Source organism: Staurois parvus, unplaced genomic scaffold, assembly GCF_062004578.1.
Source record: "Staurois parvus isolate SC_StPar_1 unplaced genomic scaffold, SC_StPar_1.0 ptg000105l, whole genome shotgun sequence".
Lineage (NCBI taxonomy): Eukaryota > Metazoa > Chordata > Amphibia > Anura > Ranidae > Staurois > Staurois parvus.
In genome coordinates this window covers 4,446,603-4,468,222 of record NW_028317901.1, presented here as the reverse complement: position 1 = coordinate 4,468,222, position 21,620 = coordinate 4,446,603, and the positions used below count along the sequence as shown (strand labels likewise).

Below are 21,620 nucleotides of genomic sequence, written 5' to 3'. Positions count from 1 at the left end.
TGCTAAATAAACAAAAAACAACCTGAAAGTTTGGAAAAAAAAACATGTTTTTCTTTGTTTCTATTATAAAAGTTTGCAAATAAATAATCGTTCTTCATCGTTCTTTAGTCTGTAGGAAAGTTATAGAGTTCACAAAACTATGGGATATATCTGAAAACTGATCAATCCTGAAGTACTGACAGCCGATCTAATTTCTTGAGGTCCAAGAATGTTAGAACAGTACAGATATCCCCCAAATGACCCCTTTTTGCAAAGTAGACAGTCCGAAGTATTTCATAAGAGGCATGGCAAGTTTTTTTTAAATTGTAATTTTTTTGTTATAATTTTTTGGAAAATGAAGAAATTAAAAAAATGTTCACTAATTTTTTTTACATACTGTCACCAGTGCAGTACACCGTCATCATATAACTGGTATGGTGGTGATCAGGGACACTGACTGGTGAGAGTATGAAAAAAAAATTGATAACTTATTTTATTACTTTTTTTCTTTTTTTTTTTTTTTTAAGATTTTCTTTTCATCTTACACTATGACCAAAGTAGTATAAGGGTACCATAGTAACATTGTGTATTAAAAAAAATACTGATCACTTCCCCAAAGTAATACAATTTGATTGCTTATAGCAAATAATTTCTTTGCTATAAGCAAGCATTTAACTGAATGAAATTGCTTCATTCAGGTTTTTTTGTTGTGATTAGCTGTGATTGGCCACAGCTAATCACATGACAAAGATGGGCTGTGAATGGCCCAGCCTGTGCATGTGATCACTGTGACCATTCACAGCTAGACACACTTGTATACAATGGATGGCATGAAAGGAAGCAATGCATTGTGTACAACTGTCATGTGACCTGCTGTGATTGGTCACAGCAGGTCACATGGTACTGGCAATGGGGCCAGTACACAGATCTGTCATCGGCTGTGTACAAAGTTGGTGACAGATCTCACCAACAGCGTGGCCCTGCGGGCACCTGCAAGGCGCGATCTGGGAAAGACGTCGTATGACACCCTCACGGATTGACGAGTCCCACCCAGCCATCATTTTCCTATTGACCGGGCGGGAAGTGGTTAAGGAACATTTCATTTAAAGCTGACCATACACAAGTAGATTTTAAAAAAATGTTCACATGAACATTCTTGCAGAAATACCTATCAGTACATTAAATGACTTAAATGCCATGCGAAAGTGATCAAAGGGTTAACTGTGTTCATTTTATTTGGGAGACATGCTGCTTAGTATCTCTATGCTGTACATGTCCATGCTGACAGAAGAGACCTGTGTTTACACACAGGTCTTTCCCCTGTCAGCTTTGCCGACGATCACCAAGTGTCAGCCAGGACCCGGTGATTGACATCCCCAGCCGCCAATAGCAGCGTGCGCCCCCTACCCATAAATGCAAATCACGTGTATATATACGTGATTTTGCGCAGCCGTGCCGCCCTGTAGGAGTACTTCTGCGATAGGGCCGATGGTAAGTGGTTAATTACAGCCTTCTAATCTGTTGGGATACTAACTTTGCACAATATTTTCTCACTCTTCTTTGCAGAACTGCTCAAGATCAGTTAAACTTGATGGTGACTGTTTGTGGACTATAGTCTTCGGGGTTTACTTAAGCTGGCTCACTCAGAATCTGGTGCACCTGTGCATGGTAGAAAAACCGCTTCTAACCTCAGATTGTTCAATTAACCTTTAGGCTAGGTTCACTCATGCAGTTTGCATTTAATCCGTTTCTGCAGTGCTTTTTGCGGTGCGTTGTGTTTTTGCACATGCGTTTTTGTTGCTAGGCAGATTAAAGATGCAAAATGCATCAAAAATGCACTACATGCATTTCTGCAGCATCTCTATTGAAGTCTATTGAATGAAAACACAACGTTTTGCGTTTAGAAAAGTCCCAGACCCTTTCCAAAAATCGCATCAGATTAAAACGTGGAGATGTGAACGTGTCCCATAGGAAATCATTTAAATGGATTGTAGTGAGTTGTTGAAAAATGCAAAATGCACAACAAAACACTTAGGTATGATACTAGCCTTAGCAATAAAACCTGTACGCCGATTGGTTTCTATGCACACAACATTCTGGGTGAACCAGCTTTTGCAAATAAACCCCTTCAAGTCATTCCACAGATTTTTAATGGTGTTTAAGTCTGGGATATGACTAGGCCATGCAAGGACATTCGCCTTTTTCTCCTTCAACCACTCCGTGATCATTTTGCTGTGCTTTGGGCCATTGTCATGTTGGGAGGTAAACCTTCTTCCCATTGACAACTTTCTGGCAGAGGGCAGATTTTTCTCAAGAATTTGATGATATTTTGCCTCATCCATTTTTCCTTCTAATCTGACAAGTGATCCATTCTCTGCTGCAGAGAAACACCCGTATAACAGGATATTACCACCTCCATGCTTTACTGTAGGAATGGTAATATTTGGATGGTGAGCCGTATTGGATTTCCGACAGATATATCATTTAGTGTCGAGGCCAAATAATTCCAATTTAGTCTCATCTGACCAGAACACATTTTTCCATGTGGCCTCAGAATCTTCAAAGTGCGTTTTGGCAAAGCTCAGTCCTGGCTGTATGTGGCCTTAGAGGAGTGGCATTTTTTGTTTCAACCTTCCCATACAAGTCACATTTGTGGAGAATTTGTGATATGCACACAATGACCACTCTGTCATAAATTCCTGCAATTGCTTCAGAGTTGCTGTAGGCCTCTTGGTAGCCTCTATAACCAGTCTCCTGGCTTTTTCCTGCAGATTGGAGCGATGTCATGATCTACGGAGGGTCTGTGTTGTACCAAATACCTTCCATTTCTTAATAATATACTTCACTGTGCTTCTAGGCATTGACAAAGCCTTTGAAATTTTTTGTTTGTATCCATCTCCTGACCTGTGCCTGTCTTTATCCCAGAGATCTTTTGACAGCTTCTTGCCATCACAGTTAATGGTTTGTTTCAGTTGCACTACTAGGGACTGAAATGATTCTGGAAAGTTAATCAAAATGAATGCAGCTGATCACAGTTGAAGGTCAAATGGCTTTGTATGCCATTGAGAAGGCGATTAGCTTATACCTGAGTTTACAAGTCATTTTTAGGAGGGGTGTCGGTGATCCTTTCTCCAAGTCAGTGATTCTGTTTTTGATTTTTTTTTTTTCTGACATGTTGGTGTTATATCTTTCACTTCAAAGTTATAAGTTGTACCGAGTTAATATAGCTGGATAAACAAAAAAACTGTGTCTGTCGTAATTTCAGGCTGCAAAGCAACAAAATGTGATTTTAAAGGGGGTGATTCTTTTCTATACCCACTGTACATGAGAAATCAATCAATCAATGTCACGCCTCAAACCTTGCCCACTGACATGTATTGCCCTGCCCATCGAGGCTTAATCATAGGGGTTATCTATTTTCATCTATTTCTGTTCCATAAATATTCAGCAGTTTAGGCTGATGCCATTTGACATACAGGTGGCAAAAAAGACATTAAATAAAAACATAAAAATATTCTTCATTTGACTTGTTTTCAGTATGATATCATGTAAAAATACTTACATTTAAGGCTTACATACTTTAAAAGAACCAGAAATCAGTACTGACATTACATGAAAGTTTTGCTTAAAGCTGAACTCCATGCAGATATAAAAACGCAGTAGTAAACTGCAGCAAGAATAAAAAAAAAAAAAAAGGGGTGGGGCCCAGGCAGTTTCACACCAGTTTCAAGGGCTAGTTCACACCATAGAAACACAGTCCGAATGAGTTAAATAAACGTAATAAAGGACATGCATTTTTTTGGTGTGTTTAGGTGCATTTCAGTGCATTTTTACTGCATTCTAGTACAGTTCAGTGCAGAAAAACTGCAGCATGTTCTACTTTTTTTTTTGGAACTGACTGCACTGGTGTGAACTATGCCATTGGAAACCATGTAACCTACTATCAATGTGTTTTTGATGCGAGAAAAAAAAAAAGCACTGGACTGCATGTGGTGTGAACTGGCCTTAAGTCATAATGTGCTAGTAGGCACAGCATACTAGCACATTATGAAAGACTTACCTGAAAACGAAGCCCTCCAGTGGTGCGCTGTCACCACTGTAGGTGCTTTCATTTTCAGCCGGTCTTCCTTCTGGGCTCCCAGGCTCCGGTGGTATGAATGGCTGAGCTGCGATGACATCACTCCCACGCATGCGTGCGGGAGTCACTGTTTGTGGCACATGACTCAGAAGGAACAGCACGGGTATGCCATTCCATCAGAACGCATGTGGCAGTGGCGTCACCGGCTGCTTCTAAAGTAAATATCTCCTAAACGGTGCACATTTAGGACATATCTACTGTGCCTATAATAAGGCTACCTATAGGTAAAAATCAACCAAGGGAGTTTACTTCCAACGTTAATGCAGTTAAAGTATCTCTAAAACAAACAAAAAAATTGAAATTAACAGATATAACAAAACAATTTCAATTATATTTTTAACAGACCAAATAAAAGAAGTATATTGCTGGGTTTACATACCCTTTAAGAATTCATTAAAAATGGCTAAATGTATTTTTAAATGCAAGTATCAAAAGTGCCGGAATGGTTTTCATCATTAAATCACAACAGGTCTAGAAAAGAAGTCAAATACTGTGAACATACTTACAGAAGGAGAGAGCAGAATACTGACTTTACAGAGTTCTGCTGCTCCTTCACTGTCATATCAGTAGGCTGAAAGTATGCCCTGAGTCAAGTGAAAGTCCTGGTCCTGAAGGAGTGCCTGTATCAAGAACGCTGGTAGAACAAACATTTTGGTGTTTACAGTTTACTTTTATTACAAGTGTGAACCTAACTGCCTGCATGGAATTCAGCTTTAAAGAAAAGAAATAAAAAGACATTACATGTTAACATTCTGCAGCGTTTGTTCTTTAATAAGCTCTTTAATAAGCTCTGGGTTTGTTCGCAATGTGATGGATTTTACAGCCGTGAATTTACAAGATTTTACTGAATACATACAACAGCATTGTCACCCATTGCACTTTGCGCCCAGTGTCTTTTCCAAGGTACAGGCCATTTACATTCAGTATGGAAGTGTCTGCCCTGGATAAGGCTCAGCAGGCTTATTTTGGGATAACATCTGCAGCCAAAAGGTTCTATATAACAAGGCAGTGGCCCAGTTTCTATGCCTGTCCCATAAAAGTTCTCTTCTGCATAAAAGAAGGTTTCACTTAAATTTCTTTGAGCTCTGAACTCTCAGCATCCAGATGCCGCTCCCTGGAACATTGTGCAATCTGGAGGGTATATAGTGGATCCTGCAAACACATGGAATGTACTCATCCAAATGCTTGAGTTGTTCTGGTAATCAGTGTAGACAAATGTCTTTGGAGCTCAAAAGCTGGAGTGACATACCCCACAGAAATGTTGAGCCATGCATTGCAGGAGGCTCCAATCTATCAAAGCTTTGTGTAACCACAGTGCAGATGCTGCTTTAAATTAAAGGGAATGGTTTATTTATACAGGGCTTAGAAACCACAAATAAAATTAATTAATAACATTAATATAATAATATTTATAATAAAAGCCTCTCTTTCTGTTGAGATCATTATGTGCTGATAAAGGGAGTGTTAGAGTCCTGAATGAAGAACCCCACAAGCAGTAGATTCAGCTGGATAAGGCTTTTGTTAACATGGCCCCTTGGATCCTTGGTATGTTGCTGGCAGCCCATGCTCCGTGGCTCCTGGCCGCAATGAGGCACCAGGGTAAAGCTACGGTGGAGGGCAAGAAAAGGGTTAGGAGTGAGCATTGTCAACAGGAGAATAAGCACAGTATACACTTTGTTCAAACCATAAACTCATTGCTCCCAAACAAGACAAGGGACTGTGAGCTGCCATCTGATCCCAGAATCCTTTGTTCCCCACTCTCTGGAGTATCTCTTGATTTCTGCGGAGATTGTTTAACATTCTTTAGTTTCTGACGTCCTTTCTCAGGGTTAAAAGTTCCCCGACTTGTAAAGTGTAGCGGGGCTGCAGAGTCCAAAACGTCGGCAGGAGCAGGTTCCCGATAAAAGGGAGATTTTGTGTGTAAGTGAAACCTCTTTCTGCCTAAGTGGGGTAAGCAGGAAGAGGCAGTTGGAGAAGAAAGGTTCTGGTCCCCACTTTCAGTATTGTCACTTTCTCTTTTGTTCGGTCTCCGGGCTCGCGTTGGCTCAGTTCTTGGTCCTCTCATGGAGCTTAATACCAAGGATCTTTCTGTGGAAAAGAAAGAGGAGGTGTGAGTGTGTCCGTGTATACAGTGTGTGTATATATTTATTTTTTTTTACAGAAAAGTGTTCGGAAGTGTCATTCTACCTGTCCGACTGGATGCCGCACCCTCAGATTCACAGTTCAAGTTCTCAGAGCTGTCTGCTGTGCCAAGTGATGCTTCAGACTCCAAGGTCTCATCATCTGAGGCTCGAGGCTCTAATGCCAACATTTCATAAGCCAACTCCTCTCTAGATGGAAGGTTAGTAAAAGAAGAAATAACAATCATTTATATGCACACATATAGACAAAGACACATACAATAAGTAGCAATGCTCTTACAACAGTAATATGGGCACTTCTTTTCACTAGTCTCAAGAATGTATGAAATGACAACAGAAGGGTCAAAACAAAAAAAAGAAAAAGAAAAGATTCTATATTTGAGTCCACTGAAGGTCACTGCTGGCTACAGGAGAGATTAACACTGGCAGCAAAAAAACAATGGCCTTTAGAATAACCCCATCCACAACCATCATGCCTTAGTTTTGCAACAAAGTAATAATCAAGAGCATTAAAAAAAAAACAGTTCAAACATTCACCCCACATAGGTGATGGCTACAAGTACAATAATATCACCTTGTGGGTTAGGGTAAAAAAGAAAATGTCTCAAGGTTTCAAAACAGCAATTTCTGAATTGAAGAGATGACCTGGAGCTACAAGTGAGACTTCCTGTGCAAAGGTCTTAATCAGTGAACTGCCAACAGGCTCTGAAACAAGATAAAAAGAGCAGAAACATAGTCCTCAAAAACATTGAGAGCCAAATGCTGGTCCAGACCCAGCAGCAGGAAGGAAATGATTTGTCTCATTGCGAAACTCCAGTTGTGGAAGCCCCAAGACAAGCTAGATGTTTCAGGAAAGGAAAGGCACAGATCCGGGTTACTGATCCCACTGAACCACCAGAGCATCCACTGCTTTTGCTAGTGGATTCCTGTACCTGGAGTTTGCAGCTTGAACCTGATGGCCAGGAGGTGGGGGTGAGGGCAGGCAGAGTCGGCTGAAGAAGTCTATCACTTCTTGGCATTTTGGCTAAGATCAAGTGTAGTATCTGAAGAAATCTGCTCACCAACAGTATACATCTGAGATACTCATGGCAGAAACGTGAAGTTCAGCCCAGGATCTTAAAAACCCATCTTGCCACTGCAACACTTATTTTGTTAAAAAACATTTACATAACTGCATTTAATGTAAACAATCAAACTTATTTAGTACTATGACATAGTTTTTCAGTAGTCTACCACATGGGTCTCCAAACTTCCTGAACAAAGGACCAGTTTTTTGGTCTTCTAAATTTAGGGGTGGCCTGACTGTAACCAGTGGGAGTGGAAAATGTAGAAGAAATAGTGCTCAATCATTTGTGTCAGTATAAGGAATAGCGCCCTATTATTGGTATCAGTGAGAGGAAAAATGCCCCATCTTTAGTGTTAGTGGGAGTAATAGTGCTCTATATTTTATATCAGTAGATGGAATTATGCCCCATTGTTGATGTCAGTGACAGGAATAGTACCCCATTGATGGTACCAGTGGGAGGAAAAGTGCACCATCTTTAGTGTTAGTGGAAGTAATAGTGTTCTGTAGTTTATATCAGTGGGAGAAATGATGTCCCAATGTTGGTGTTAGTGGGAGGTTTAGTGCCCCAAGGGCCAGATAAAGGCAAACGGCTGCAGTTTGGAGACCACTGGGGTAGAGCATGAAACCAGTGCAAGCAGATTTCTCATTCCTAGCAGTGCTGCTAACTGATTGGTTGATTGGGTGCCATGGGCTGATCCTTGTGGTTTTGAAAAGTTATGATCATAATCTCTTCCAGAGCCTCCTACTGTACCATTAACTGTGCCCCATAACTTACTTCTCTTTCTGCAGGGTCTCAATCTGCTGAGCCAGAACTCTTTCCTCTTGTTGCATAGCTGCTTCCTTTTGTTCAGAGGTCTCATCCTCAGAGGGAATGGTTGACAGGCCATGATCACCAGCAGCATCTGGTATAGGGGAGCGCCCAGTTATCACAGGGCTCAGGCATGAACGCAAGCGTCCTTTGCCCTAAAGGGATAGAAGACACTAATAAAAAATCTTGGTAACAGGATATATAAACACTAGAGCAAACATGTCATTTTGCTTTTGGCTATTAGCCCTACAGCCCATCTCTAGCTAAAACATTCCATTTTCCTTTGGATAGAGCATGGAAGGGGAAGCGTGTTTTTTTTCTGCTGTCCTTCACTCTACTGGAAGGCATTCTTGTCACTCCCTGTCAGAACAGGATGTCACAGAAAGTCTTTTAAATGATTACAAAAACAGAAACTTAATGCAATACAGTGAAAGACAAAAACATTTTTGGAAAACCAAAGAACTTCAGACAACTTTTTATTGCTGTCAGTGCCTTCCTGTCCCATTGATACCTATTTCCTTATTTGTTGTACAGGCTTTATCTAATGGAGCCACAGGCAGAAATAAAAACCTCACAGAAATATTTACCTCTTTTCTGCTCTCTGGGAACAGGTTACATGTTCCACCCGTGTTTAGCAGCGTGGCCATGACGGACTCCGCCCACATGGCCGCGTCATTCAATCACAGAATTCTGTGAATGAACTACAACTACTGACATCCTTTCCGGATGATGGCTTGTAGTTCTCAAAGAACTACCATGGCACTGTGGAGCACTGTGGTAGTTCATTAATTCTTCCTGTCAGTGTATCCTGCTTGCCTGCAGGGGATGTACAGGCAAGCAGATATACTGACAGGTCTGCAGGAGACCTGCATGGCAGGTGGCTTCTGCAACAAAAAATAATAATGCACATTTTTTTTTTACCTGCAAAAAAAAAAAAAAAAAACGTGAATACTTTTGTCAAAAAGGTGAACTTTTCTTTCACTGTTTCAATTTAAAAAAATACCCACTGACTTTTAAATTTGAGGCACTTACCAGACCATGGAGTCCAGCGCTGTCCCAACCAGTTCCTCTCACCGCTGCAGGTGCCCAGTGCTGCCCTCTCTGATTTGGTAGCTGGCCTTGACTTCCTCAAGAATCACAGCCGGCTCCCTACTGCGCATATGCAAGATTGCTCAGCGCAGGGAGACTTGCTTTGAAGCCTCCTTGGACATGTGATGTGTCCCAGGGAGTTGCAGGTGGGAAGGGAGCAAGGCAAGAAATGGGGAAAAAAAAGTAGCCGCTCCCTGTTAGGAAGCGGTTTATTCTGTCAACCCCTCAGGCTGTATCTCCAGAAATGTGAATAAGAAAATGAGAGAGTCATGTATGAGACAGGAGAGATATGAATCATCCAGGCATGCTGGCAGCAATATTAGCGGGGAAAAGAGGGTTGTGCATCACAGAGCATATAAACTGCCCAGCGTCGCTGGGCCTAAGGAACAGGCTTGTGTGGGGCTCACGAGCAGACTACTGCTGTTGTACCCCTCCCAATCTACCACAGCTTCTCCTCCTCCTTTCAAATGGCCAGAGGGAGTACAGGATCCCCAGGGACTGGTAGAGGATCCGTAGGAGAAGAGCTGGAGAGGGCTGGAGCATCTGATCAGAGGGGTTGACTGATCAGGGGGTTAGTCTGGCTGAAAAAAGACAATAGTCCATCCAGTTCAACCATAAAAAAAACAAAACAAAAAAAAACTTATAATCCTATACCCACAGTTGATCCAAAGGAAGGCAAAAAAACAAAACAAAAAAAAAAACAGAGCAAAGCATGATCTAATTTTCTCCTGCAGGGGAAAAAAATCCTTCTTGATCCCCCGAGAGGCAATCGGATATTCCCTGGATCAACTTTACTTATAAATGTTAGTATCGAATTATATTCTGTGTATCCAAGAATCCAGGCCTTTTTAAAATAAATCCACTGAGCTGGCCAGAACCAACTCTTGAGGGAGTCTAGTCCACATTTTCACAGCTCTTACTGGGAAGAAACCTTTCCGTGTTTGGAGATTAAATTTCTTTTCCTCCAGCTGTAAAGAGTGCCCCTTGTCCTCTGTGATGACCTCAGGGTGACTAACTCTACAGCGAGTTCACTATATGAACCACTGATGTATTTATACATGTTGATCATATTCCCCCTTAATCTCCTCTTCTCAAGAGAGAATAAATTCAGTTCCTCTAATCTTTCCTCATAGCTGAGCTCCTCCATGCCTCCAGGGGGCTTTAATGGAATTTTCCAATAATTGGACCAGCCAAAAGAGAAAAAAATAAAGAATTTGGGAGTGGAAGAGGAAGGAGAAGGAACTAGTGGAGGGAAAATTGGTAAAACTAAACTTTGACTAAGGTATTATCCTCAATGGGAAAGTGAAACTGTGCTGAGAAAATGAAAATCTAAATAAGCTTTGATAATATTATGAATGCAGACAAAACTCTACTGCTTCTAAATTATACGTTAATGTTAAACTGGAGTTTGTTTTCATATGTACTGTAAAATATGGACACTTTCACAATTACCAGGTCGGTTCTAAGGCCAGGCTATAACGCCAAGCTATGAGCCCAGTGAATATAGTAGTGTATGAAGTGTAGCAATTCACAGCAGGTGCAATTCTTAGGTAAAACTGGCCATTAACTGATTGATTTTTTTTTTCCATTCGGCCTACAAAGTAAATGAAAAGAATTCTAACAGACACTTCTTCCATTCTATACAGCACAGATGGATGAATCTGTGGAGCTGGCTATTTTGTTCTGACAAACGATCTCTGTTCCACTGATGGTGCCCACAAGGAAGTAAGGGGAAATATCCCCCATAGGGGGAAAAAACAGTAGGAAAACTTAACAGATTTTATTAATTTTGCACTATTCAAAGAAATGTTCTGAAATGCATAATATATAATAGAATCCATTACGAAAAACACCCTAATGTGCATTCATTTGGTATAGCATAAATATATTGTAATTGAACACATATGCAATGTATTCCCAAATATGCTGTTGATTTGCAAAGCAAGAAAAAGGCACAGCAACTAGGTAGCCTAAATGCATAAAAATGACAACTGGTTCCCAGTCAATAGAAAGACATTTTCTGGCTCTCTAAATTATCCAGACTGGACTCAGAAGTGGGTCCACTCCCAGGGATTGATATTTAGGAAAGGTTCACTAACAAATGTGATATACAATAAAATCCTGGGCAAGGGCTGGTTCACACTAGAACGCAGTGCGGGAAAGGCACGTTCTATGCATGTTTCCCCACACAGCATGTGAACACGCTGCCCTTGCAAGACACAGGCGGGTGCCATTAATTGTTAATGGCACCCCAAAGGCATTTCACAAACACAGCATGTCAGTGGGCCCCATTGTTGTTGTCATTGGGAGAAATTATGCCCCATTGTTGTCATTGGGAGGAATTGTGCCCCATCATTGTTGTCAGTGGGGAGAATTATGCCCCATTATTGGGATCAGCAGAAGAAATGCTGCCCCAAGGGCCTGAAAAAAGCATGCAAAGGGCCTCATCTGGCCCCCAGGCCACCGTTTGGAGGCCACTGTTCTAGTGCAAACCCATGCTAAAACTAATCTAAAGTGTGCATGTGCTAATCAAGTTACAATTTCAACTAAAAGAAATAAAAACAGTATAATTCTGTATCACACTGTGTCAAGAAAGGTTGCTTCGCATTGCCTGTCTATATGTGATTGGCGAAGTACTTGCATCCTCCAGTTTTATGGTCAGCAGGGACAGGAATCTATCTTAAGCTGGAGATTGGGGTCGAAAAGGAGATCTGACAGGCTGGGGTATAGAGAATATAGGCCATCATAAATAGAAACTGTCTACAATTCTCAATTTTAAGCAGATGTCTGTTCCTAAGTGTATGGGAGGTCAGAAAATGCAAACACTCCGAGTTCTGAAAAGTCGAGGCAGCGATGAACAGAATTTCTGGACAAAACAAGTTATAGAATTATTCAGTCTATGCACTACATGCTACCGAACAGATTTTACAGAACCATTTTTAAGACACCTGGGTATTCAAATTGAGTTTATGATGAAAAATGTATAAGCAGAGCTTACCTGGAGTGCAAATAGCATGTTAAAATGACCACTAGATCCAGTGATATAAGGAGCTGAAGATATTATACACACACAATTCTTGCCTTTTAAAAGTGCAAGTTGGCCCCTCTGCTCCTGCAGCCCTATTGATTTTTGTATAGATACGGATGGCATTTTTAGCCAAAAAGGAAGCTTGAGAGGTAGAAACAAACAGTGCAAGACTCCTTTTTTTAATGAAAAAGTAAAGAGTTGCCTATAATTTCAACTACAAATATTACAAGATGTACTGATCCATTTTACATTTGATAGCCGCTGTTTATGCACTTATTCTTCATATGCTCAGTCAAAATTTCCCCGATTATGATAGATTTTAAAAATAATTACAAAACATCAAGATATTTTATGTGGCATGGCAACTTAGCTCAGCATTTCTGAGCCTGTAACATTTTTACCAGAAACACACAGTGCACACATGTACATAAAGTATGCCATATCAGGGTACAGACTGTATGGGACACATGAAATCTACTGGGCTGTATTCAGGATAAATGCAAATTGTGAATGGGACAACATGCACAGTATCCATAAAATATGCACAGTTAAGGTTTTTCTAAAGTGGATAAAATTAGTGAATTCCTATGATGGAACTAATGTGAAAATGACAAGACATGCTTAGTAAGGACTGTGCAATCAGCTACTGTGATTAATTGTGATGTTTAAGGGTATGGGTGGGGACAAAATGAGTGAATGCCACAGACAGCCTGATCTTATACATACCGGCAAGGTGCTGCGGTTTATGCTCATAAATCTAACTGCAATTAGTACGGGTTTCTGGATTGGAGAAGGAGATGAAAGGAAAGCAGAAGGTTAGAAGCAGGAGAGGGGTTAAAGATGGTGAATAAAGGAGGCAGTTCTGAGTGTGGTAGTTAAAATAGGAAATTCCCTTTACCATCCCAAAGCACCCACATTCAACTTACCATGGACCTGCGGATAAGGGAAAGACGACTCTTGGCTTTGTTCTCTGCAAATTCCAGGCTATTTATGTCCTTCAGTCGAGCCTTGTACTTATTCATCTGCTCCACCACAATCAGCTCTACACATCTTTAATCAACAAACAGAAGCAGAAAGAAATCAGATTAATTAAGATCAAAAGGACATTGATCAAGTAAAAAAGCATATGCATAAGCTATCCTGGGAAACATAGCATACAAATGTTGACATATTTCGAAAGGATTCACTTAAAAGTCACAAGTACAAGTCAAAAGATTGCCAACTGCAAAAGCTCAACTAGCACGTGTAAGTGCAAACATCAGCATTTTTGTTAAAGTTTCTTGAATCTTAGTAAATTTTGACAGTGCAGAGAAAAATAGCCACAAGAAAACCAGGCCCATGCCAACAGCAGTCGTCACTGAATACCTCAATGTTTTTTAACTCATTATCAAATCATATATAATGGGGCCCATTTATAGAAGAGATTGGATATTGCCTGCATTTTACATCCCCTTAAAAATATACAGACCATGGTGTGGGGCCACCTCAATGCAGCAGAAAGAACTCTGATTGGATGATAAGCTAGTCAGATAACTGACAGATCACATGACTGGGTGTGCTTCCAGTTTTTCTGAAAGTTCATTCATATAAATAGGGCTCCACTGGCATCAGACTGTCAAAGCCAGTTTAATAGTACATTTGTAAAATATACCACTGTGCTTGGTAAACGTGTGTGCATTTTTTTTTTCGTTTAAACAGAAGTATGGCCAAGGTAAGCCCATTCTTCTCTTTAATAAATGGACCCTATAGTGTAACAAGAGAGGTTCTTGTTGCAGACTAATAAAGTTTTTGGGGATGGTGCGTTGAAATGATATAGTATAACGGAGAGAATAAGATAAGAAATAGAGGTTATACAACACACTGAGTGAGTTGCTTGGTTTGACTAGAGGTCATTAGTGTTAATTCTAAAGAAACACAATGTTTTTAATTACTGTTTATATTCCTTACGCTGTGGTCTTGCCAATGTCCTGAACACTTTGCAAGGGGTCTGTGGTATCCGGACAACGGAGAATACAAGGGGCAAACACAATTGCCAATGCATTGGCAGACATACGATTAGTCTCCTCCTGCTGGGCAATCCTAAAGATATAGAAAACAAGTCAATATTACCATGAATGTACACTTTAAATACATTTACTATATTCATCTAAGAAATTATATTGTCATATTTGCAAATCATACACACTGAAATCAATAGAACATTGTAAGATACCTGACAAGGTGAAAGATAAGTCTTTCCAAAGTGCTAAGGTGCGTTCGAGATAACTGATCGATAACAGAATAGACTCCCCTTACACTTTCTTTTCTTTCCCCAAGACCTGCAAGAAAATGGAAGCAAATTACATATCTGAAAGAGGAAAAATACAAGTAAACTAAACTGTCGCTTAAAGCTTTGGAGGTTCAAAACAGCTTTTCTATAAAGAAATGCATTTTACATTTAACAGACAAATGAAAAAAAGCGGCAGTTATATAGAACTAAACAAACTGGAACAGAAGTATAACATGACACTGGAAATTGTGACTGCAAGACAGAAAGAGAACAAGCTTACAAGTACTTGTTAGTACTCACCCATAGATCTGAGAAACTCTTCATACAGTTCAAATGTCATCAACGGATTCGGAAGTTCCCTTAACCACTGCTTGAACACGCTGGCAATCACATGGATGTTATAATCATCAAGATTAACACTATCAATATCTGAAAAGATAAAATGGGGGGCTAAAGATCAGAATGTGGCTTAATGAATTGTATTAAAGCAGTAGTAAATCACTGCTGATAAAACCCCACAAAAAACTGGTCCCCCCGCATGGTAGTCATAATATATTAGTATGCACTACATGCATTATGACAGACTTGCATGTGAAACGATCCCTCCAGCAGAACCTTGTCACCGGTGACTGGGAATCCATCTTTACCAGATCTTCTTCCGTGTTGTTCGCTGTGGCCGCTTGAATGATCGAGCCCTGATGATGTCACTTCTGTACATGTGCACGGGAGTCACTGTTTACAACACAGGGCTCTGAAGGAATGGCCCGGGTATGCCATTCCTTCAGAGCACACACGCCTGTGACATCACTGGTGGCTACACTGCTAAATATCTCTTAAACCGTACACTTTTAGGAGATATTTATGGTACCTACAGATAAGTCTTATTATAGGCTTACCTCTAGGTAAAAAGCAAAAAGGGAGTTTATTCCCACTTTAAAAAATAGGACACTAGTAGAGTTTATCTTTAATGAAAAAAAATATACAGAATGAATATACTGGGTTATACTGCCAACTACAGGAGAAACTGGAAAACAAACAGCCCAAGCCAAAATGTTATAAACCCTCCCACTATCAGCATGCTTCAACTTTGTAAAAAAGTAGGAATAGATAATAAATACAAAGAGGTGGAGCCTCTGTGCCTTAACCACTTCAATACCGGGCACTATTACCCCCTTCCTGCCCAAGCCAATTTTCAGGTTTCTCACACTTTGAATGACAATTGCAAGTTCATGCAACACTGTACCCAAACTAAAATTTTATCGTTTTGTTCACACAACTAGAGCTTTCTTTTGATGGTATTTAATCTCCACTGGGGTTTTTCTTTTTTGCTAAATTAACAAAAAAAGACTGAAAATTTTGAAAAAAAACCCATGTTTTTCTTTGTCTGTTATAAAAGTTTGAAAATAAATAATTATTCTTCATAAATTTAGGCCAAGATGTATTCTGCTACATGTCTTTGGTGAAAATAACCCAAATTAGTATTTATTATTTAGTCTGTAGGAAAGGTTTAGAGTTCACAAACTATGGGATATATCTGAAAATTGATCAATCCTGAGGTACTGACGGCCAATCTAATTTTTTGAGGACACCAGCTCCTGCACTACTCCCATCCAGCCGTTTATGTATATGGGCTGGATGGAAAGTGGTTAAAAGAAACAGTGTTTTATGAAGACATGAAATGAAGAGTTACAGTGGGTGAAATGTCTCCTCAAAAGGCTACTGCTGAGAAAAACATTTTGGATTAGAGAATACCTTCACAGGAGCAATTCACTGTTGTACTACACGGGTACAAATAAGGAAAGGTTTATAACTGTCATTAAGGGGGAAAAAGGCTTGTAACAACAGCAGTTTGCTCCATTTTTAATCATGTGTGCATCGCATCAATAAGAACCAATATGATATCACTGAGCCTGGGAGCTATTATCAACAGGTTGAGGCTCCTCAGGTACAAAATCATCCAGAATGGATTTGTAAGATTCCTCTTCAAAGTGTACACCCACAGCCACAGCAGCAGGAATGTCAGGTGAAGACTGGAGGAGAAGGCAGTCAGATTTTATGAACAAAATCTCTACCAAGATAGCTAACATAAAGAACTCCTCTCTGGATGACACAGAGAAGGGAGTCACACCTGAGTGAGTCAAGGATTTAAAACAAGTGTGTGAACTCAAGCAGGGGACAACAATCCAGGCAATCTGTGTCAGGTGCTTGAGGACAGCACACTGCACACAACCCTGGAGTTGTTAGTGGATTGTGAACTGGAGGGGCCCATGGGACCGCTCCCCTTGCTTTTTATGATTCAACATGTAAATGTCCGGAATTGAATGAGTCAGAGTAGGTGGCAAAAAATCCCAAACAAACCGAGGTAAAACCACATGACCTTTGGTGACAGAAATTGTGGGAAGACTACCTTATGCTGCAAAGGCAAGAATCGGGAGTGGAGAGCATGTACAACACCGCAGTTAGTGGAGCATGCACTCCTAAGTGCAATAACACTTTCCTTGAGAGGTAATAGAGAATAGAATGGAGGGAGAAGAAATAGCATACCAAGCTCATAGTATAATATGACTGGAGAGCACCCCATGCAGTGCTCAGTGAAAAAAAGGTCACATTCCAGAAAACTTAGTACCAGTCCATGGGCATACTCCCCCAAGGGAGTCATCAGAGATTGGGTCACGTCAGAGGCTGTGCCATGGCTCTAGGCCTGTAAAGTGCTCTGTGGATAAAAAAAAACTAGTGCACTAAGTGTCTGAAGAGTGCCATAAGCAAAGCCCAGTTCCTACACATAACTTTAGTGACAGGCACCACAATGTTATGTCCAGTGGAGTCAGAGTGTTGCCTTCAAGGTGTCACAGAGGATTAGCTCAGCAGCGGAACGATACATTCTTGATATAAGTAAAAAAGCCTTGTTGAAAAGAAAAAAAAGTCTAGTGAAATTAATTAAACCCTGAAGAGAAAAAAAATTAATCCTAAAACACTAGTGTAAAACTAAAGCATGTTGGGAATGAGCAGGAAGTTTACCTAGCTAACTGCTTTTTTGTTTACTAGCATCCAATTCCTCCTTTAGGAGGCAGTATTCTGCATCTGTCCCCGATTTCTATCTGATCCTGTGTCCTTAAAGGATAAGTTCACCTTTTGCAAGTAATAAAATATACATTTACTATTTTTTCTTTTGGAAGCCTGGAAAGCATTGCACCAGGTCACAAGTGCCACTCAGGACTCTTGCAGACCTGTCACTGTATCTGTGTGCTCGTACTGTATGGGCAAGCAGATACACACTGACAAAAAAACAAATTAACTACCACAGTGCTCAACAGCACTGTGGCAGTTTCTTGAGAATTACAAACCAACAGCTGCGAAGGCTGTCTGAACTTGTAGTCTTCCCATTCACAGAATACTGTGAATAAGTGACGCGGCCGGGTGGGCGAAGCCCCGTACGGCCAAATTTAAAAAAAAAAAAGAAAAAAAATTGTGACAGCTGGGGGGGAAGATCCCCTGCTAGCTGTTAAAAAAAACTATAAAAATAATGTAGAATATAATTTATTTATTCATTATAGGATTTCATTTTTTGTTACATTTATATTTTTTCCACATTTACAAGTGGACCAACATGACCTATAAACAAATGGGTTGGAGTAAACACTGCCAGAGGTTCTGCAGTAATTCAAGAATGCCTGGCAGCGGTCTAGTTTGTTCTACTCTATTACCTTGGCATTATCCGCTCATGTTAGTCTGCTTGTGAATGTGGAAAACAACAAAGGAATATGAAATAAATATATTGAATACTTTCTCTGAACGACATTTATCAGGAGTACAGTATTATTTTTTAACCAGTTCCCAACCAGCCTATAGGAGAATGACAGCTGAGCAGGACTCTCATCGATCCAGGTGGGCGTCCTATGATGTCTTCCTGGATCGCTGTCTTGCCTGCGCCTGTGAGGCCATGCTTCAGCGAGAGCTGTCACTGGCTGTGTCCATAGGACACAGTCAATGACCGATCTATATACTGGCCCGTTGCTGGTAAATTATGAACGCTGTGACCAATCACAGCAAGTCACATGACAATTGTAAACAATGGATGGCTTTCTTTCATGTCATCCATTGTATACAATTGTGTTAGCTGTGATTGGTCACAGTGATCAAATGTACAGACTGGGCCAATCACAGCCCATCTGTGTCATAGGATTACCTGTGGCCAATCACAGCTAATCACAACAAAAAGCACTGAATGAATAGATTTTATTCAGTTAAATGCTTGTCTATTCACTGCTATAGGCAATCACAATGTGTAAAAAAAAAAAAAAAAAAAAAAAAAGAAAAACAAATAACTGATCACTTCCCCAGAGAAGTACAAGGTTACTATGGTAACATTATATTACTCTGGACACAGTATTTTAATTAAAAAAAAATCAGAGAAAAGTGAGTGTGTGTGTGTATTTTTTATTTTATTTCTTCCCGCATAGTCACCAGTAGTGTCCCTGATCACCACCACAGTATGACAGTACGTAATAAAAAAAATAAAAAAAAATTGTGATTTTTTTTTATTTATTCATTTTCCAAAAAATTAGGACAAAAATTACAACTTCAAAAAACTTGCCATTTCTCTTACTAAATACCGCAGACTGTCTACTTTCTAATTTGGGGGATATCTGTCCTGTCCTGACATTTTTGGGCCTCAAGAAATGAGATCAGTGCCATCAGTACATCATGATTGATCAATTTTCAGATATATACCATAATTTGTGGACTCTAACTTTCCTACAGAAGAAATAATATACACTAATTTGGCTTATTTTCAGCAAAGAAAAGTAGCAGAATAAATTTTGGCCTAAATTTATGAAGAATAATTATTTGTTTGCTAAATTTTATAACAAAAAATAATATTTGGGGTTTTTTCTTTAAATTTGCGGTCTATTTTCATATATTTAGCAAAAAATAAAAACCCGGTGGTGATTACATACCCCCAAAAGAAAGCTCTATTTGTGCAAAAAAAATTATAAAAATTTAGTTTGGGTACAGTGTTGCATGGCCACGCAATTGTCTTCCAAACTGAGATTGCCAAAAGCTGAAAATTGGCCTGGGCAGGAAGGGGGTAAAAAGTGGCCCTGTATTGAAGTGGTAAATAGTGGCAGCTCAGAAGCAGGTATCCTATCTACAACAGTTCATTTTTGTACATTTAAAGCTTTTATTTAATTCTTCTGAAATGCTTTTAATAATAAGCACTAGCAAAGTTAGACGCAGTTTCCAATAAGGTACCCTTCAGACAGGGCGGATCTATCAGTGTGATCCTCCTGCTCAGCGGGGGATCTCTCCACTGCCCGCTGATTTCAATGGGACGGTCAGATGGAAATGGACCGCCTGTCCGTTTCCACCTGACTGTCATCCGATCGGATGGGATGTCGGCAGGTGTCAGCAGACTATTGTGGACACTCGCTGGTCCATAGAAGTCTATGGATGGACTGATCGGGTCTGCCTGAAAAACTGAAAGACCGATTGGTCCACTAGTGTGAAAGGGGCCTAACAGCCAGGAGACATAGGAACGCTAAACAAAAAGCACATGTCACCTACAAACTATAGCATGGAACTCATAGTAGAAACATAGTTAGAAAGGGAGAAGAGAGGAGCCACGGTGTCACCTGTGTCCAGGTTCTGTCTAAGTTCCCGAATCTTGTTGGTGGATCCTGGTTTTCTGTATATTCCTTCTGTATACAAGCCATGCATCTCAATGTAGTTGATGAGTTTCTCCAGCAGCACAGGAACCAAGCGGTCCTCATTGGTAAGACGTGACAATTCTATCCCAAAGTGGCGGGGGGACAGTTCATTGTCATACTAAAAATAGCAGAAAAGAAGAAGAAATCAATCAAGAGAGTAACATTGTAAAGATTAATATTTGTATAAAGACAGAAATACTTATAGGCAACACATTGCTATCAAAGTGCATTACAATATATGGAAGTCTCATGGTAAACAATGAATCTACCTTTTTACTGCATGTAGTAGTGATCTGTGAGCAGCACTTCTTGTGGCAGGCAAATCTACACACTGAGAAACAGTACCAAGGTAGTAATTAGCAAACAGGTATTGACATTTAAGCATTCTATATACCAGTCTATACTATGGAAATATAAAAGGGATTTTTATACAACATTAATTTTAATAAACAGTTCACCTAGATTGGAGAGTCTGACACATTGGCTTATGTCTCTTATATTTTAACTTTTTCAGCAGGAATTTTAATGCTGAAAAACAGTGCAGCAGATTTATAAATTTGAAAGAAGGGAGTAGCTGTGTTTACACTTCTACATTTCATATTTATTTTACTAACCCCCCCTTACACCTGAAAAAGACTATAAAACAGCATATGCATTTCTGACATGAGCTCATATTGAGTTATGACAAGTGCATCTGTAAATTTAATTAAAGTATTTCATGCATTCTTACATTTACAAACAGCTGCTCGGTCCATGATCCAGATAAGTGAAGAGCAGTACTCGCAGTATGTGGGAATGTTGTACTGAGTGGCTTTAAATATATGGCCATTGTGCTCCTCTAACTAAAATACAGGGAGAAAAATGGGTAAAAAGTGGTAATAAAAAGACACCACAGGAGATGATAAACACTGACAGGCATTGGTTTTAAGAATACAAATGATACAAAAGATGACACGAACGAGTGATTTTTAAAATAAAGTAAAAAGCAGGCTAATCAATTAAAAGAGACGGATCGGTAAAACTGACAAGATGATTTTTATAAACTTACAATATCGGATTCTTTTTTCCTTCTTTTTTTCCGTTCTGTCTTTTGAACCTTAAAATGAAAAACACAGCATAATTGTCATTTCAATACAAAATATATCCTATCATAAAGGGCTTACTGCTGTAGGTCGGGTGCTTACAATTACCTTTCCTGGAGTATAATTCAGTGGTTTATATTCGGTGACAAATTCATCCAGGAAAACCTTGAATGTATTGATCCAAACTTTCACTGGTGATTCACTCCAGCTCCGTGGCTGATGCTGTTTCATGGTTTTATCGAGGATCTGCTCAAACAGGGCCCCTAGATCCCTGTATCGGATACTCTTTCCATCTTCTCCCTGTTACAGGTC

The 21,620-nt window shown here is 39.9% G+C and overlaps 1 protein-coding gene across 6 annotated transcripts in view; it reads right to left on the bottom strand.

Moving 5' to 3' along the window:
• Positions 1-4,867: 4,867 nt before the first annotated feature.
• The window catches only part of MYO9A (myosin IXA), a 169,899-nt gene continuing 153,146 nt past the window's right edge, over positions 4,868-21,620 (bottom strand). For 5 of the 6 annotated variants that reach the window (XM_089671412.1, XM_089671411.1, XM_089671415.1 and 2 more), the window contains 13 exons: positions 21,417-21,608; positions 21,275-21,322; positions 20,957-21,068; positions 20,496-20,557; positions 20,152-20,344; positions 14,819-14,947; positions 14,462-14,567; positions 14,197-14,328; positions 13,176-13,299; positions 12,976-13,029; positions 8,100-8,287; positions 6,305-6,447; positions 4,868-6,205 (listed from right to left, as the gene is read on the bottom strand). In XM_089671412.1, the coding sequence (XP_089527538.1) occupies positions 5,796-6,205; positions 6,305-6,447; positions 8,100-8,287; positions 12,976-13,029; positions 13,176-13,299; positions 14,197-14,328; positions 14,462-14,567; positions 14,819-14,947; positions 20,152-20,344; positions 20,496-20,557; positions 20,957-21,068; positions 21,275-21,322; positions 21,417-21,608 (1,893 nt within the window). In that variant the 3' untranslated portion in view covers positions 4,868-5,795. The remainder of the gene's footprint in view (positions 6,206-6,304; positions 6,448-8,099; positions 8,288-12,975; positions 13,030-13,175; positions 13,300-14,196; positions 14,329-14,461; positions 14,568-14,818; positions 14,948-20,151; positions 20,345-20,495; positions 20,558-20,956; positions 21,069-21,274; positions 21,323-21,416; positions 21,609-21,620) is intronic. The other variant, XM_089671413.1, reaches the window with a different exon arrangement.